Below are 20,209 nucleotides of genomic sequence, written 5' to 3' on the forward strand. Positions count from 1 at the left end.
CCGCTTGTCTTCCCTTCAGTCATCAGCGAGGAGCCTAGCTCCTCCATCTTGCGTTCGATCGCGCCGAGACGCGCTGTCTCGCTGCTCTTCTCTGCCGTGGAGCTTGAGGCTAGCTCTTTTCGGAGCGCCTCCGTCTCTAATGCCGCTATGCATCCTTCTATTATCTCGAAGGCGCCAGGGGCGGGGTCCATCCGTCTCACCACCTCCGTTGCGCCAGCGGCAGTGGATCTCGCCGCTTCTCTGAACATCTTCACATGTGTGCCCTTTAGGTTTCGGGATGTTTCGGCAACCTTGGTCACCTCAGAAGCTCGACGGAGCAGTAGCGCTCCTATGTCCGTTGTAGTAGATGTCCTCATCTCTTCGGCCAATTCCGTGGGGAGCTCGGGAGATCCGCCGGTCTTTCTTTTCTTCGCGCGGGGCGCTTCGATCCGTAGGCTCCCCGCGGTCAATGCAGAGCAAAAGAACCCCTCCTTAAGAGGGACCGCCTTCCTTATACTTCTGGTGCTGACGTGTGTAGGCTCAACAGTCAACTCCACTTCGCCCTCTCCTCTCGTGGTTTCATCCGCCTCTTTATCCTCCCCCATAGTTGTGTCCTTTTTCCTCCATTGGGCGCGCAAAATGGCCACTTATACCCGCACTTGTCACTACTACCTGTCACTACCACTTTTAAATGGCCCGCGCGACGCGTTTTCGGCGCTTTTTTCCACAGGCACTAGCCCTTCACTCTGATTAACTTCCTTGTCCGAATTCTCCAGTTTTCCCGGAGATTTCGATCATGCTCACAGCTTCGTCCTCTCTGTGGCTGCTCCATGCAAATGCCCTTCGAAGCGATGACTGCTGTAGACCTGAAAAGCTGTCAAAGCTGTGATAATGCAAGCGGAACCCATTTATTATTGTCACGTCTTGTTAAAACTTACGCATAGTATTTACGAACATTGTTAGATTACACGTGCCTGCGATCGCTATACTCATAATCACTAAGAGTTTTAAGTATCGATGATGCGTAAATAACATTTAATTTGTGGTGTTATATATACTTGCATATCTTCCATGTTTAAGCATTGCATCTATTTTTCTTTTCTCGTCCTTCGTTTTCTCCCACTCGTTTTTCCGAATCGCAACATAACGTACAAAAAAACGTCTCTGGCTGAAAACTCTGAACATCGTCGCTGAAAGAACATAAATGCAAACTCGCGTATGCAACTTTACGGAAGGCACCGGTAAGAATACTACTAGGAGAAAAAGTCGCGATATCCTCTTCCGCTCAAGGCAAAACAATTCTCGAGAAAGTACTTAGTAACATATCTGTCCTGTATTGATTCATTGCGCTGAAACATACAAGTCCGAAGAACTAAGCGATATATCGATTTACGATATAACTGACCAAAATCTTTCTCTGATTTTGTCGCACTAACTTCGAGTTTTGTAGAACTCATTCGTAAATATTTTCCGATTTTACTAGAACAAACGAATGTTCTGGTAAAATCGTCAAAGAGAAATGAGATGTATTTCGATGGAAAAAAGATGAAAATGTTTCAAAAATTCGCTGTCGAAAGTACGGTTGTAAAATAGCACAATGTAAAATTCAAATAAAATATAATGCACTCACCTATTTCATGGAACCTCGGGAGGATAGAAAACATTTGCCACGTTGAATGTTTTCCCGTGTAACATCGGACAAAGTCATTAAAGAATCGTATTTTTGCATTTTGAATAATGGCATTCAATACTCCATTTACATAATTTGAGCATAAATCAAGGAACATATTTTCATAACGTGAGGTCTCCTTCGTGCCTTTTTCCAAGGTGTATGCCAAAAAATATCTCGAGTGTATAAAGCGAGTACGCGATGACCCATATTCCTTAGTCCTTGAAAGATTTTTCGCTATCCCAAGTAGAGCCTTGAGCAACGTCTTCTCTGGATGAAAAATAACCAGAAAAATATCGCCACGAGTTTTTTTAATTTTACAATCTCTATACTACGTGTTACGAATCAATAACAAATTCTGCAGCTACCGACGTAATACGTAGATATAGTTTCATAAAATATGAAGTATTCTAAATTCGGAAACGCAAAATCGAAAATTATTGGAATTGGAAGATTATCTTGAAAATGTCAAAATTTACGAAGGTCAAAGAAAAAACGCTAGTCTCTGCTAAAATCAGGCATAAACTTGATTACGACAAATCTTTATTTTACGAACGATATCCCGGAAATAATTCGCCACGGTGTAGCACGAGGATGCGGCATGACACGCAGTGTATCTAAATAAATCTTCATGTGCTGGCTCGATTTCACATTTCATCTTCTTAATCCATCCATAAATGTCGAACATCTTTCTGTTAAAAAATTCGATATATTCTATACTTCGACTACTACTACTACTATTATATTTGAATATAAGGATCTAAGTATTTCGCGAACGATTTAATACGTATGAATATAATTTCCGAACCAAATATTTTAATTAAATTAATTCGAATCGATAAACAAAGTACATCAAATGCGTCGTTATTTTTGGTAAAATAACACTATAGAGCTTAATTTTATTTGAAACATCCGATAAATGCCATAACATATCGTTCGAAACAACCGTTCACTAAATTATATAGTCTTATCGAATATTTGGGACGAGAATACGCTCAAATGTTTTTTACATGACGCGACGCGAACTCTAAAACGAATTAACTGAAAATCATATCAGCTTCAAATACGTGGTTATTTATCAAACAAATCGAATAGCTCCGGTGCTAGTTACGTACTTGGAATTACAGATTATTCTATTTTCAGATAATTTGTTAAATTAGCGAATAAATTCAGAGAAAATTCGATTGATTCGTCCCAATGGAAAATACGTATTGATAAAGCCCGCAATGGTAATTAGACCATGATTAATAGCTAATTGGGGCTCTAATAGGAACGGCGGCGACTCTGGACGTGGATCTACAGGAAATTGCGGCGATTTCGTCTGCAAGAATGATTGCGTCCGTGGTAAACGATAATTTACGATACACAGACTCGAAAATTCACTGGATGAATCCAGCTGGCCACGGCGACCGCCTCCTACAGATACGAACTGTATTTACGAGCGACATTGCACGCCGGGTGAAATAACTTTTATACGGAACCAACTAAATTTCCCGTAGTCCAGTTAGTTTAAATCGCTAGCAAAACGAAATAATCGTCGATAAATTCAAAAGTAGCATTCACGTCCCTTCTTTCTGTTCCGATCTACCATATAAATTTCATACTTGCACGTAATTCCTTCTTCGTATAATGAAAATCTTGGTTTTTAAATGCTAACCGTACGACGATGAAGCGAAACGTTTATTTTCTATTTTCTCGAACGAAAACATCCCTGCAATCGATAGATTTTTTTCTGTGGATTTTCCGTGTATAATATGAAATCTGAAAGTGTCTTCATGAAGGTCTTGATTGCGCAATTAATTTTGCTTCTTTTTCACGAGAATCAATAGGATACAGAGCTTCCAAAAGACAAAGAAGCTACGAGAATCTTCTTTAAAATTTTGTACAGAACAAATATTTGCATGTTGCTCGCGCTTGTTAAGCTCGTCTAGCCGCTGAAAAATTCAGATCTAGCGTGGAACAATAGGCAGGTGGTATCAAGAAAACGAGTAACGCGAGAAAATGTAGTACGAGGTCGAAAGTCGAGAGGTAGACGATGTTAGATGAAAGGACAAAGGGCGTGGAGTTAAAGTAGAGGAGTAGAAAAACAAAGATGCTAAAAAGTTTGAAGATGGTAGAGCCCGGACGGAAGATTTAAACGACTCGCTCCTTTACCCTTCTTTCATTCGATTTCATTCACGAATCAATTAATATTTCGCCAATTTAACGAGTATCTTATGAAGATGGAACGATACCAAACGGACTTCAGAGGAGCATGGAACGTGCAAGAAAAATGATTTTCCTATAGCAGGATGACTCGTACCTTGAATTTTGTTTCAAACAGTAAGAAGAAAAGCTCGTATTTGTCGCTAAGCTGCGTAATATATCAATTTCGCAGGAAGCTTCGCACTATATACGAGGTTTTTCAAATTTTTAGATCGTGCTTTACAACCTACAATACAAGTCCGCAAAGTACGTGTTATAGACAGATTAACTATATATATATATATAAAAGAAAAGAGGAGGTAGAAGAAGAATTTTCTCGTTGAACCGTTTGGAATTGAATTGCAGTGTCTGCGCCCGGAGAAAGAGCGTATAAGCGAGCGTCAAGACGGTTTAACCTCCAATTGCAGTCTTTGCCATGGAACAGAGCTGTATCAAATGTTTCATAGTCTTGGAGTGCTTTACGGACAAAGTTGAGCCGGAAAGAGCGGAAAGCAAGTAAGGCAGAGCCAGCAACACGGCTGGAGAAAGTGGCGAAATGCCAAGCGATATATCGTCGTAAACAGCATCGTTTTTTTCGAATAAAGCCTTATAATATCTTCTTGATATTCTTGTTAAAGACAAAGGAATAGGCAGGCGATCGCCTTTGCCACCCAACTCCTTTCTTTGACCACCCAGTATTTTAACGTTGTTGTTTCTATAGGTAGATTCATAGATAAATTACGCTCAGAATTAATATCACTGGCTTTGGTTTATGTTTTATTTTCCTCTCCTTTTGGGCTTTAGACGATGATTTTTAGTGACTTCTTTTATGCTAATTTAGTGGATTTGCTTGCATGAATGACGCGTAACAAATGTGAAACCAAAAGAATTACTCTTCATTCGGTTTAGTAGTAAGTATGTGCGATACAAAATTCTCGGTTGGTTAACGTCTTCGCTCTATTCCTTCTTGAAAATATAATAAGTTTACTCTATACCAAAAAGGAATCGAGAAGCGTAGCACATACATATTTGGAAGTTCCAATTTTGCCTTTCTCTCGAAGGAAGCGGTTGCTGTGTCGTCGTCCACTAATAACTGCATCGATCAACGATGAACGGTAACTTCTTCCACAGTCTGTGTACTCTTACGATAGACGGCACTCTGCTATTTTTATCCCGTCTACCTTTTAAGATCGGGTCAAGTCAACGCGCAAAACATTTATTAACCCCTGAGTATTTTCTAACTAATAACCAGGCCGGGAGCATGGTTTCCCCAGACATCGATACAACCAGACATAGGTTTTTCCAAAACATTTCCTTTTCCAGCATTTGTTTAATTCTACTCGATCGTTATTTTTTAAGATATCTTTTCAAAACGATTTTAACTGAAACTGATCGCGAAAATTCTAACGAACCCAACAATTTAAACACACTTACGAAAAACAGGGTTTTATTCGACTCGACTCGACCATTAAATCCCTCGATTCTTAAGTAAGTCAAGCTTTGCTGAATTTCCACTTATAGCTCTCAGCAAGCGTGATGGAGTATTTTCATCGCAAGACTTGGACGAGCGTGAACCTTAAAGCGGTTATTTTTTATAAGGTTATACTAAACGCTTAAAACTACGTTTGCGTAACATCGCAAAAAATAAATCTCTAGTAAATCGTTTTTAATTAAATCGTACATCTATAAATCTGAGCTCGCCCGCTTTCTCTTCCTGAATTCCGTTTCGAATATTTCAACGATTTAAAATCACGAGCGCGTTTATCGTTGACTCGTAGAAACAACAAAACGCTTAATCGTAAACATGAATGAAAGCTTTGGATAAAAAAAAGTAAATTAAAACTTACTAACGAGATTTATTCCATTCGCTACTTTGTTCTACGACTAATTCGTTCAGAAATTGCCTTCTTGCTTTAGATTACAATTATTTTAGGCGATGTAACATTTCTGTTGTCGAACAAGGAAAATAAATTCGAGAATAGACGCAACGTGAACACAGTTGCATATTTTCAGCTACATTCGATTCATTTCGTATGCAAGACGAATCTTCAATGGAGCTTGAATCATTTAATATCTGTGCCATGCGTCACGTACACTATTGGCAGTGCATTTCATATTGCAACATATGTGATATATGTTCCCAAAGGATTAATCAAGAACCCGGAAGGAACGTTAGCGTATTTCACTCGATATTCCGTGTAAGTATACATATGTGTACATTCGATAGCTCTGTGGCTTAATAATTCCACATACATCGGAGATGCAAGTTCGGTAACTGCATCTTTCTTTGCGATATACTCGTGTACTCATAATATTCATAATTTCTGGTCTAACTCGTATACGATAATACAATAATTCGTTGAGTGAGAAGAACGATTGGAGACACACTGTTCGTTTAATGTCGTTAATTTCTTTATTGATGATTATATAATGGTATTCCACCGTCAAAAACGACAATGACAAAGTTGAAAATTTGTCGCGAGATTTATAGACGGCGAACCAAATGAAACGTTGAAACTTGGCTCGACGAATGAATATTTTTATTATCGCCAAGTTATCGATTATGACAATTCTTCTGAAATTTTAATTATCGTAGCAGCGATTGAACGTTGCTTTATAGTAATTTCACTAGCTGCCCTGCATAATTACGTACTCACAACGGTACACAAATAGTTTGCAAAATGGTTTTCGACATCGTCGGCAGGTATTAGACCTATCTAATTAATAATATCTATTAATTAATAATATTAATACCTATTAATTAATAATATCTAGAAATGGACCCTGTAGAGTCATTGATTTATCTACGTCTATTGTCACGGCAAAGGATCAATGGGACCGATCTACCAATCGGTGAACTGGGTTATACGCAGTGCGCCTATATTGTTGCGGTGCTGCGATATCTGTAATCTCATGCTCTCGAATTTACATGAGAAACTGCAGGACGATTCAATTGCGTTGTTTATGTACCGCTGTTATATATACCCAAATAACTGTCGAAACGCAATCAAAACCTACATTTCCAACGAAATGTAGGTGACGATAGCATACTTTCATACTCTCTCTGCAACCATCGCGATGACTATTGGTGACATGGCCGTTATTGTAACATTTATCTACCTACATTATTTTAGATGACCTGCGGTAACAAACCCTAAGCAAAGCTCTGCGAATTTATGACCTTTACCAAAAAGACGAAGCATCGTCGTGTGTCTATGTGTCTATGAAGTCGATCAGAAAGCATACAGCATACCTACTACATACAGAACAATAAGTTAGTTAGCCTGTTAGCATCGCCAAAGCCGTTGCAAAAAGTAATAACACTATCTCTATTCCCTATAGAAATACAATCATATATCTTTATAGATCTAAATACAAATCGCTACAAGCGTTCCGATTAAAATTTATTTTCCCTAAAAGTAAATTGAAGTTTTATTGGTTTCCTATAGGAAAAAAGAGCAGCGATGCAAGATCCTTTTTGTTTGTTTTTAATATCTGCCCAAATAGCGAACTAATTTATTTAAAGACTATTGTAGGGAGAGCGCTGAAATAAGGCAGGAGGAAATATCGAACTCTGTAACAGAACACCTTTATTCAAGTGAACATTGATCTTTCCATCGCCGGTACATACACGCGCATTACGACGAAAATCTACGGCGCAATGCGGCGTCGACTGCTTAAACAGCTTTGTTGAATCGTCGCGTCGTGACGCCGATCGTCGGAGTAACAAGGTATGCGCTTAGATGCGCCGTCTGGGCTTTGAACGCTATCGCAATTTGTTCGCGCTATCTTCGTCTAATTCTTTTTCATTGCCCTTTCATATCTTTGAGTAGGAAACGGATCAAGTTACATCGAAAACATAATTCTCGACTCGATTATCTTTCAAAAGAAACTTTCAGACCCTGCCGTAACGTCGTTTTCTTCGTTCGCGTTCAAAACGAGACAACGATACAGATGTTTCGATCGCTTTCCATTATCGCTAGCTATATCACAGCGCAATCTGGCTTTAATTACTCGATAGTCATCCACGAAGGAAACGTTCCCTTGATTTTTATTTTCACTTGTTAATTCGGCAAACATGATTCTCGCCTCGTATCGAAATAGCGACGTCGATATCGAGAAAAGTAATTCGCTGAGGAAATAAACTCGAACTCGAACGAATTCGTTCGGAATATTACCGATATACATATGTATACATACGTCGACATCGTCTTGCACCTTTAGAGTTCTAAATCTATATATGTATATACATTTTTTAATTCTCGATGCGACATCAAATTCAATTCATACGAGTTCATACAAATCGATCGCTCGATACGTCGAATATTCAAACGTCGTTTCGTCGCTCCTCAAGACCGACGATGAACAGATACTAGAATCTAATATTTATTTGTACACTGAATTCGTCCTACTCCTACATACATGATCGTTGAAAGCGTTAATTTTTTGTAATAAAATCAATAAAGTAGATAAAATCGAAATAGAATGTACGCGGACAGGGAGCAACGGAGGTAAATTTTTTCAACTGTATGAATTACATATCGAAATTCGTTAACATTGGAACGTAGTTCAATGGGAAACTAGTGAGACGAGTATACGTAAAAAATATGTATGTACATAGGATGGTGTAGACACTTTAGATTAATACATTGGTTGCGGTATGCGCAAGCTTTCCCTTCTGTCGAACAATGTGCTCGTTCACAAAATACGATAGAAAATAGTACGAAAGATATCGAATCGGAACAATGCAATGCACTTGTGCGATTGTTAAATTGGGTCAAGGGGGATTGCATGGCGTACTTGATTTTCGATCTGCATAAAGCGTCCTAAGGTTTCTCTATCAAGGCAGCTGAACTGATTACGTTACGCGAAGTCATCTCTTCTAGGTTACTATCAGAGTATAAACGGTGAAACATTTCGCGCAACGAATCATCAAATTTTTTGAATAACGTCGCACTAAACTTGAACGAAACGAATATGTAACAAGAAAATACGATACATCTAACTTTTATCTTGTAAAACTTATCGCTTAAAAGATATGGAAAGACGCGAGGCACCACTTTTGTATTTGTTCTCCTTGCCTTTCATACGTTAAGTTTTGCGAAATAAAAGTTAGAATATCTGATAAACTAATAATTTTTCAATATAAATAGATCAACAGTTTTTTATAGAGAATTTCGAGCTGCATCGATTAATATGTATTAAAAAATATATGACTCCACTTAAAAAAACAAAGTTAACCTTCACATGATCTTCACGCGTACACCTACTGTAAAACTAATAACATCAGAATATGCCATTCAACTTTTATCTGAAACATTTTTCGATATAATTAGTAGTATCGAAAATATTTCAGCTTAAACTCTTAGGTGACTCATCCTGTATACATTAGGTAATGTTAGGTATATGTATATTCACAAATTTAAAGTTTAAGAAACAATAGATATAAAACGTCAAGATCTCCATAGTTTAAAAGATGAAATGATTTTGTGAAAATCGAGCGCGATCGAATTAGGATTTAATCATAGATAACGAAAAATGTCGAGAGGAGGCAACAAGATAGATTTAGCCGGCGATTCAGCAGCGTATCTAGTCTTCTACTTCGTTTGCTGCTCGTGCTTTCGAGTGCTCGATAAAATAGTCGAGTATAAAAACGCTATCTGCTAACGCTTCGTTAAACACCTTCGACAATATAAACCAAAAGATGTTTTTATGTGACTGTCGATCAATAGTCTAATGGTAAGACGTGGAAATTCAGATACGAATCTCTTCCTTATTAAAAATATGCTTGCACGGATTTTTTCTATTTCACGGATTTAAAAGAATCTATAATAACTGTAATGTTCTCGATTACGGAGTAAACGGAGAGCTTTGGGGTAACTTTTATATTATACGAAAGTAGTAACAGACTTTTTCATCAATATAGAAAAAGTATAAGTCGACGCGAATAATATCATAAGCCAACAAAATAACTGTAGCACGAGACGAATTCTCTTAGAAACGTTACACCCCATAAAAGTTTTGTATACTATGGTAGATGGTTCCTGTTCCTCTCAGCTGAACCGACACATCTTCAAACTTTATTTTTGTCGACATTGGCTAGGCGTGAAAATTTATGGCCGTATCAACGATCCTAACTTCGGCGTCCGTGAAACGTAAAACTGCGCTACTTTGCAGTGAGCCGTAAGCGAAAAGCGGCCATGGAAAATAAAAAAAGAAACAAAAAGATAAAATTTTCTAGTTGAAGAGGAAGATTCGGAACAAGTATGTATTCCGATATTAAAATGACATAGTTTCTGCGATAACTCTTCAATAAAATAAAAACTGAACTTTGTTTCATAAGAACAACTACTACGCGTTTCTCTTTATCATCAAACCATTAATCCTGTCATAAAGTATTTTTTCTATTTTCATTTTTCAACGTGTTACGCAATAAATCGCTGTTTCAAAATATTAATCGTCTGTCATTGGTTTCTGATCGAAATGCAATCAACGTTCTGTTTTATTCGCATACTATGTTTATACTATATTAAGCGAATGTTATTAACGATTAAAGCTGATTGATACTAGGATTAAGAACAGACCTAAATATTAATTTCACGAAGAAATTTTTAATATCGAAACGTTCGTCTAATCGACGATTCGATAATTGATTAGTCATTAATACAATCGGCGATTAAATATCCACGATAATCGTTCGTTGCAACTAGGTCACATTGATGGAACATAAGATTAATTAAACATTGCATTATTATATATATTTGCGTGGAATATCTATCAATACTGTATGGCAGTACACATTCGAAAGATTCGCAACTGGTTTACGATGTTAGAAAGTGAAAGAAATTAAATTTCAAATAGTTTACGAAGTAATTTTCCACAGAGAATATTTATAAAGAAGTTGCTATATATTTGACGTTATCTAGAATATTTGTCAAATGTATGTACATATGTATATGTCGGAGATGAAAGGATACCGGAGCTTTTCCTTTTGGAACTTCGGGAAAACCCGTAAAATTGTAATCTAAAGTCTACCATAGCCATAATTAAACAATTGTCGTCATTCTATCTAATTGTATTACATTACAACTATTTCTTAGTTTTATTACTTAAGAGCAGCTATAGTAAAAGTCTGGACTAGGGTATTGGGGGTTTCCACAACATTCCAAAAATATTTATGTCGGAGATGAAAGGACATCGGAGCCTTCCTTTTGGAACTTCGGGAAAATCCCTTAACACCGTAATCTAGATTCTATCATAGGCGTAATTAAACAATTGTCGTCATTCGATCCGATTGTATTTGTTCGAGATTTGTGATAATGAGCTTGGGCTCGAGGCGACTGCCAAACGCCAAACATAGCCGCGGTCACGGGATGAACGCTTTGTCTAACAAAGGTATGGAGTAATTCTATAGCTCTCCTTAAAAGAAATATTTGTAGCGGCACGCGACAGTAAATATTCCAACGGTTTCTGCCCCGTGGCTCGCCATACGCAGGCCTTATTCTTCGGGTATGATGGTTACCAGATGCCGACGCGTCTCCATAGTACCTGTTCAGCTAGCCCGAGGACCGTTATAAATATTAAGATTTAGTTATCTAAAGTCTCTCAGTCTCTCAAACAGTCTTTGTCCCAACTACGGGAAGATAGTAAAGATCTATTTTTTCAACGAACGATGCTTCCCGCTAGCAACCTTCCCTCAAGGACGGCTAGCATCCTTTTCTAACCACCAATATGGAAATTGACCAATTAACAGTAACGTCAATTTCCCTCACTTCCGAATGAAGGCATCGCTCCACGAATCCGATCATTTCGTGCCCTTAAATACACACCATCATAGTTTTCCTCGGCAGTGTCACCGTGACGGAAAGACACTCTCTCTCGTGTACGAGCTCATTGACGCGTTAACTAACGCCTTAGTATCTGTGATTACTCCACGTTTGATATAAGCTTCAACTTAGACTTTGACGAAAAATTAAACCTACTATCCCATTGACCGCGGATTCGTTATCGAGTCTCAGATCAGTGTTATTAGTGCCTAATCATCGCGATTTCTTGTAAACTTTGTAACATCCGTATTTGTATTAATAAACGTTACTTCAACTTTGTAAGAAGATGGATAGTTCCAGTGAAGGTTCATTACATACCTCAAACCCTTACTTCGGTAGCGACCCGGACCCGTATTACGATGACGATACGACATATACGTAATTATATATTATTAATTATTATGTATTATTAACATTAATATATTAACCTCGGAGAATACGTTAAGTTACATACATTTGTACTTTTAGGTAATACTTCTTTTTTGATCGAAACACAATCAAAGATAAGATATACTTCAGACAAATACAATCTTTATACGCGCGTATATTTTTCTTAGATGTTTTAATTTTTAGCGGTCTTAATAAAACGGTGCCTGAAGAAATTAAAAAGCGGTAACGCGTATAAAATTGTACATGGACAAAATACGAAGACCGAAAGAAATTATATAGAGATTTATAAAGTGGATTTCAGAGTTCGCGTCTTTAGAATTGAGATTCTATCTCAGACAAAAATCAGAGAATTTATGTCATTCTTGTGTCGTGTAGATATGACTTTGGAATTTATTTATAACCAAAGTTGAACACGCCCGTAACGAACCTCGTTTCAGTCATACCTATAATTTGCATATCATTTCATCAAGAATCAACATTTCTACACAAAAATTTTAAAAGAAACTAAAAACTATTTCAGAACACCGAAATGCATCAGATTTGAAAGGAAAAAAGAAAAAGCGCAAGCTTCGTAATTCGCATTAACATGAAATTTAGAACCGCGATGAAAGTTAACATTAAAGAAAAACAATTTAACGATCGTAAACTTGTAGTTAAGTTTCTTCCGATGTTAATTGGAAAGCAAGGAAGCTCTGGGTAGAAATTACGCGGGCAAGGAAAATACTACCACAGCATCAGCTTAAATTGAGAAATCTCGTTTTTCTCGTGAGAAGAATAAAGTTGTTGCTTTTACAGGAAATTACAGACATCGACACGTCTGGCAGATAATTAAAAGCACTTGATTATAAATGTTATAGCCGTAAAATTTTGCGATTAATCGTTTTGCATATTCCGCGATATATTTGTGATAACCGGGTTTCGGTAAAAAAATCTACTACATGGTACAAATTGACTACGTAGTTTTCAGAAAAAGACTCAACTGTTGCTGTATATAGCGGTCACTGGATCTGCAGAATTTTAATTGAAAAATTAACTATTTGGTTGCCGTCATAATGAAAATGGACACGCGGCAAACGTAGAAATATATGGTAAGGAATTAAGAAACGAAATTCGAAGTTTCAATTATAGCAGCCGATGTTCAGCTTATCTTTCGAGTAAAAAATGAGAAAAGCAAATGTAATCATCAATATTCTTCGTCACACGTTGAACACGTTCTACAAGATAATAAATATTCATCGTGTTAGGTGAAAGGAAATTCGATTGTCGGAGGCCGATGATATCGGCGGCTAACTGTATAGTAACAACAGCCAAACGACTTGAAATCGTAGGTATAATGTGTACGCGTGCAAGAGATTGATTTACATCGAATATCCTACGTATATATCCGAGAACATGTAGATGCAATCCTCTTAACCTTATACTTTGTATCCGATGCGTTTGTATTATAGATGCTCGATTAAATGTCCAATTCCAGTTTCACTCGTTTTTCGTAATTCATATCGTTATGTTCATCATTTTGAAAAATTGAATATTCGCAATTATACCGATAACAAAGTTGTTAAAACTAAAATCAGGTTCATAGTTATATAAAATGTGGATAGAACGCTTGAAGTTGCAATTAATTGTATAGTTGCGTTATTCAAGGAAAAGAGCTTGATGAATAAGTGATTAATTGTGCATAATTATGCCACTCTGATTTTAGACATCTTTATCTGCGACAAACACGTATTAATACATATAATAACAGCTATATCTATTGCGTAAAACTAGGCATTTCATCTCTACGGTCTTTTTCGATTTTCAGAAAAGGTTTAAATCTATTATATTAACGTTATCTTTAGCGATGGATTTATTCATAGGATGAAAAAATGTATTCTTCAAATTTTATTAAATATGATTGTATCGTGATATCATTATCCTAAATTAACAAAAATCTAAAGTGCATTAAGTATAATGTTACTAATTTAAAGGAAAATCGAATAAAAAAATAGTATAGAGTGCAAATATCTAAAAAATTTATTAATTTATCGACTCAAAAAATAATAAGCGGTAATTATAATTGCAGAATAAATTCAACGAAGAATGTAATTTAATTTGCAGGCTCGGCTATCGAAAAATTATGCGAGTGCGCCACAGAGGACAGTTTAGCTGACCGAGGGTCTGTTGTCAGAGCTGCAAGATGCCTTCTTGGTTCTGTAACCAAGGTCCTCCTTTTGGCTGACATCGTCGTGGTCAAACAACTTCTTCTTGCAAAGAAGAAAGTGGCTCGTAGTCTTGGCCGTCTCGAAAGTGTTTCAAACTTTACCGAATTTGTGAAGGCGTTTAGCCAGTTCGGGGCGGAGATGGTGGAATTAGCACACTTAACAGGTGATCGTCAAGTAAGTAATTAACTTGATCGTATCTTTATACGATGTATAAATTATATCTTATTAATAACTGTGTTAGAAAAGTTTTTCTAACTTTGCTATCGCGTTTGCTTCCATCGGATAGTGTTTCATGGAATGGATACGATAAGAATTCTTCTCCTTTGTTTTGTTATCAATAAATGCTTGAAGGCTCGTTTTAGGATGTGTAATATTCCTGAGTTAGTCACGTTAAATAGGACGTACGAGTAAGAGACAGAACAACATTGATCGTTACTACATTAAACCTTATTTATTTGCCTCGTTTACCGTGAATCATGTTCTTGACAGTTTTATAATTAGTATTCCGAGAATATCTTTCGCTACTTTCCGTATCTTTCAGCAACCGTAAGGTGTCGAATTGTCAATAAATTATCTATTATATTTATTATATATCTATATATTTATATTATATATAATATATGTATTATATATTTATTTATTATATATACATACATACATATATATATATATACACATACATTTGCTTATATCGATTAAATTTAAAAATTTAAATTTCCGGTACATGTTTTTTTTTAATTACAACAATAGCGAACGAACGAATCTCTGTAACGAATCTCGTTCTTTGCGTTACATGTCATATCTATCATCCTATCATGATCATAATGTGAATCATGATTCTATATGATAAGTTTATCGATAGATGGATCTATTTACAGTGCTTGAAACAGGAAACGATGGTTATTTAACGTGAACTTAATGCAGTAATGTGATATAATTAAGCAACTAAATTGATAATTCACAATTCACAACTAACAATTAACAACTCATAACAACTCGGCAACTAATGATTAATCTCAACTCTCCCTCGACTCAACCCTCTGCTCTCAACTCTCTCCACTCAACTGACGACTCGCAGCTAAGTCCTCGCAACTAAACTCTCAATTAACAACTGACGATTAATCGTCTTTCTCCCTCAAGCATCCCTTTGTCGTCTCTTCATACCCCCACCACGTACATGTTCCGTAACCGTCCACGATCATGGTCACGTACGCCTTCTTCCGAATAACTATTTGATTGAAGGATCGAGGATATATTGATGGGCCGCTTGGCCCATTCAAGTTTCCCGACCCTTTTGGCCTGTCGGCACTTAGGCTTTCTCGCAACATTGTACATATTTCGTCGGGTCATTTTTAGACATTCTTTCCACGATACTACAACATGATCATAATAGGATCGTACCAATAATTGTTATTAAATAAGACATTCGTTCGTTAGATGTTACAAAGTCACGTTAATTATATGAATAACGTTCACGATGTTACGGATATACAAAGTAAATAGTAACACGTCGAACAGGAATGAATGGACGGAACGTTTCAAAATTCCAGAATGACTTGAAAGACGAGAGACGAAGGGCACAGATGGCTGCGGCTCGTCAAGTTTTGGAGAGAAGCACTATGATGTTGCTCACGTCTAGTAAAACTTGCTTAAGGCATCCGGAATGTCCATCTGCCAGAGAAAACAGAGACACCGTTTTCTGTCAGATGCGAAGAGCCATGGACTTGATACACTACGTGGTCAAAGACGGAGTATTAGATTGCAGTGAATCGCAGTCTTATTCCAATTCCCAGGTAAACAATTAGTTAATGTACAATTATTTTTATTGAGAAAGGTATACATATTTAGATGGAAATACGTTCGTATAAAGATCGTACAGATTTGTAAAAATAAACACATAGCAAGGTCAAGGTTCGTTGCATGCATATATGATACAGATTCGTGCTAATACGGTTTCGACAAAGATTTGTTGCACCGCAATTATATATTCATGGAATTTTGACGCCACGAAACCACGAATGTTGTTATACCTCATCACCTATAAACGTAAATATACATTTGATGTAACAACATGCGACGACGTAGATAGAAACATTTATAGTGAAATACATTCGAAAGTTTGGAACGAATCCAAAGAGCTTTCGTTTGCCAAATTCTAACTCATGTTTAACACATAATATACGATCGAATAAAAATTTGGAGACCTTGACAAACTTTGGCCATCTTACAGTATGCGATAAAACAACGAAATAATTATTATCTTCGCCAGAAATTGTAAAAACCGAAGTAGCGATGGTCATGCTTAAATTTCTCTCGTAAGTAGAAGAAATCTGTACAAAGTCGGACTAGAGGGGTCTCTTCCTAAGGTCGTCGCGTATTTAAATTCATTTCTGAAGAAGAAGAAGAAAAAAGAAAAAGAAGTTTTTGTTCATTTTAAGGAAATATTAGCTAATGCAGAAATTTGGAATAATATCTTAAATTTTAAATAGAAATCTTAAATATTACTTTTTTTTAATGACATTTTAAAGAAATCTTTTTTATTAAAATACAAATCACTATCGGCAACTTCGTATATTTCGTAGTACAGAAATGTTTCCCCAATACGTTCGTATTCAGAATATAGGATTCGATAAAATAGGAGAAGGTTACAAACATTCTGAACTTCACGTATGACCCGATATATCGGCACCATCGACGGATCGGCGGACATGCTCTTGCATGAACGTTCGAGGCATTTTCGAAATTTAAGGAACATCTTCAGCATGAAATTAATGCGGTAAATTGACAGTGATGCGAATTGATATCGTACCACACATAAGAACCGTGCATAGCAAACGACGCTGAAGTGGATATCGTAAACGACGTTGTGGTACGTTCTTCGACACGTGCCAAATTGCAGGTAACGCATTAATTTCAATTTCTCGCAAGTTACATATGGAAGACGGGCCAAATCTTCTCATCCCTATTGGGGCAATAAAACAATAGGGAATTGTTTCGTCGAGGGTTAAATCCTCGAGAGTTAAATTTATTTTCTGCTATTAAGCTGATAGTAAATACGACAACCCTTAACCGCAGAAAATACGTTGAACATTATTTTATACAGGAGAAACAAACGATAAGAGAAACCTTTTTTATATATAAAAATAATAAAGTCACACGAATGACTCCAAACACATATCTCGCACAAAACGATAGAGCTACACATTAGCATAGTTTACCAAAACCTGCTGATTCCGAAAAAGGTGTTAAAGCACCGACCAACTCTCATGCAAGTTTTACCACGATGTATAAGAGGGTTTACCTAAAACTTTTATCATTCTTCATCGAAAATAAGATAAAATTCCAATTTTACCGCGTAAACGGTATACGTGTATTAACGTATTTCGAGCGTCTTCTCGCTGGAAGAAAGTGCACGATATTCGTAAAAGAGCTAAGTAGAGGATGGATGAAAGCTTAAAGTATCAGCGAAAAATGTATAACGTCCAGATTGACCGATTTTAAAGCTTAAGCTTTATTAAGCTTTATTAAGCTTTAAAAAGAAATGCGGATAGAGGTGCTCGGTCACGTTCAAGGATCTAGTGCGAGTAATTGCTATCTAGAAGAATGCATAGTTAATCGGCGCCACCGGGATATTGCATAGTCGAATGCTCTCTATCCTTGCTTAAAAGCAATCGGTTCAAATGCACGTATCTATGCTGACCTTAGGGCAAGAGTATATTTAGGTATGGCGTACCATTAAAGCTTCGCATGATATCTTGCTACTACATAGTAACAGCAAGTACACATATACAGGTCATACTCCTGTGTAAATATAGCAACTGTTTGTTACATGCGCAATTAAACTCGAAGCATGTTTTTTCTTTTTTTAGGCGATTTCTAAAAGCAACATTCGCGAACGTATGAATAAAAAACAAACATAAATACCGTAATAATAAAGTTAATCGAACGCCGCGTTATCTGTGTCGTATTAATGTACATTCACATACTTGCGTAGTAATTGTTTATTAAAAGAGGTGTTGAATATTAAGAATATTAAAACAAACTGAGAACTTTCGAACGATAGCGTACGTCGAAGATTGAATTATCGTTAACGTAAATCCAGAGACGGAAAATAGTACGTATATTACTGGAAGAACAGAGAGAATCTTTTACTGAATTGATGACTGATTCCAGAGTCCACAGCAGGAGGATTGGGACAGTAGCACGGCATTCTCCGCGTTGAAACACTTCGAAAGACTCGTTGAAACCACAAGAATGACTCTCCTAGGACCAGGTTGTCGAGAGACCCTCACCGCCGCGTTAGATACCGTTATTGAGAGAACGCAGGATTTCACTGATAGCGCATACACGAGCCACGAGCACAGAGAAAACATCCTTCTGCTTTGCGATCGAGCGCAACTCGAACTCAACACGCTCCTGCGAATCGGCAACAGTATGGTAAGGGTCAATTTTTTTAACAGATCTCTTGTTCAAAGTTTAATACCAATTGTAAGTCTCTTTGATCTACCTCCGCCTAAAAGTACAAGGAAAAAATGATGTCATGGTCGTGGATTTGCTAGAGAGAAAAAGGTTTGGTACAAAAAGTTCATATAATACCGGATTAATTCATTCCCGTGGAAGAATAATCTGAAAAATGGCTGACATTCTGCTATAAATCTGAATGAAAGACCGTGCTAAACTGAATCACAGTTACGAGAGTCTACCCCCGGTGAATAGGTACGAGGGAGCATGCGAGCGATTCCCTCTTTAAAAAGAAAGAGAAGGTACACTTCTTTTTGTCGCTGACTGTGAGAAATATCGCGACGCATATTCTCGTGAAATTAGTAATTACTTTGAACACGTACCGTCCATTTTTAGGCTACGTTAAATGAAATATTTTATGCTCGCTTACATTCTATCGATCATATGAATGAAAGAAAGATACATCAAGAAAGGAATACTCTACCGCTGAAGGTATCAAGACACTGCGGTGGTGGATTTGTAGTAATGATGTTTGAATTTGATTAAAATCGCGAATACCTCCAAAGAGACAATTTCTTTTGCTAAAATCATAATTGTACCTATACCAAAGGAGTAGAAAAATAGTAAAACTATTATTACTATTATTATCTGGTACTAGAATTACGAAGGTGGCGGTGGTTCTCCAAGTTCTGAGATGGAGCAAGCTGTCTTAGGAGTATTACGTACCACCAGGGATCTTCGCCAGCAGCTATGCACGACCACGATGGAACAAGCGGCCGATCTTGGACAGGTAACTAAAGCGGGTCAGGAACTTGTTTCAACGATCAGGAACGTCGCTTTGGCCAATGACAGATATCTTCTTCAAGAAAGCAACGAAAAATTTCGCGAATACATTGAACACATTCTCGAAGTAAGTATTCGATTCTGACGTCAAGATCGAATATTTCATTGAAAAAGTCTCATACTTTAGATTTCAAATCTTTTCGCTTTTCTACAGTTTTCTTTAGAAAATTTACTCTTTTTCGATCTTGAGATTAAATACTAAACAAAAAATGAAAGGTGTTTGAAAATCAGCTAATCGGTAAAGCTCGTTTAATCTTCATCGTCGGCAGTGTCTTTTTCTGAAATGCCATCGAAATCTAAACGATATCATTAGCGATCTATAATTCACGTTTTCGAACATATCGATTAATAGGTGTGCAAAATGCTGAGACACGTTGCGCTCTCGGAATCGTTGCAAGTTTCAGCCAAGTTTACCGAAATTAACCTGAGAATATACGGTCCCCAAGTGGTGACAGCGGCATATACTTTAGCGAGACATCCTACCAGTAAAATCGCTAAGGAAAACCTAGAAGGTAGATTACTCGTAACATATTAATCGCTAGTATTCCGCTCAGGAATTTCCACTCCACTCTTTGTTTTTCCGTAACGATATATATATTTAGAAACTCTTCCTTGAATCCAAAGTCATTGTCGTTTTTCTAGAATCTCTAGGA

General features: G+C 37.0%; 1 protein-coding gene across 5 annotated transcripts in view; it reads left to right on the top strand.

Moving 5' to 3' along the window:
* The window catches only part of LOC100749511 (alpha-catulin), a 68,494-nt gene that overhangs the window by 39,089 nt on the left and 9,196 nt on the right, over positions 1–20,209 (top strand). For all 5 annotated transcript variants that reach the window (XM_003486007.4, XM_012394583.3, XM_003486005.4 and 2 more), the window contains 5 exons: positions 14,149–14,426; positions 15,803–16,045; positions 18,426–18,689; positions 19,372–19,623; positions 19,909–20,068. In XM_003486007.4, the coding sequence (XP_003486055.1) occupies positions 14,149–14,426; positions 15,803–16,045; positions 18,426–18,689; positions 19,372–19,623; positions 19,909–20,068 (1,197 nt within the window). The remainder of the gene's footprint in view (positions 1–14,148; positions 14,427–15,802; positions 16,046–18,425; positions 18,690–19,371; positions 19,624–19,908; positions 20,069–20,209) is intronic.

Source organism: Bombus impatiens, unplaced genomic scaffold (assembly GCF_000188095.3).
Source record: "Bombus impatiens unplaced genomic scaffold, BIMP_2.2 scf_0095, whole genome shotgun sequence".
In the NCBI taxonomy this organism is placed as follows: Eukaryota; Metazoa; Arthropoda; class Insecta; order Hymenoptera; family Apidae; genus Bombus; species Bombus impatiens.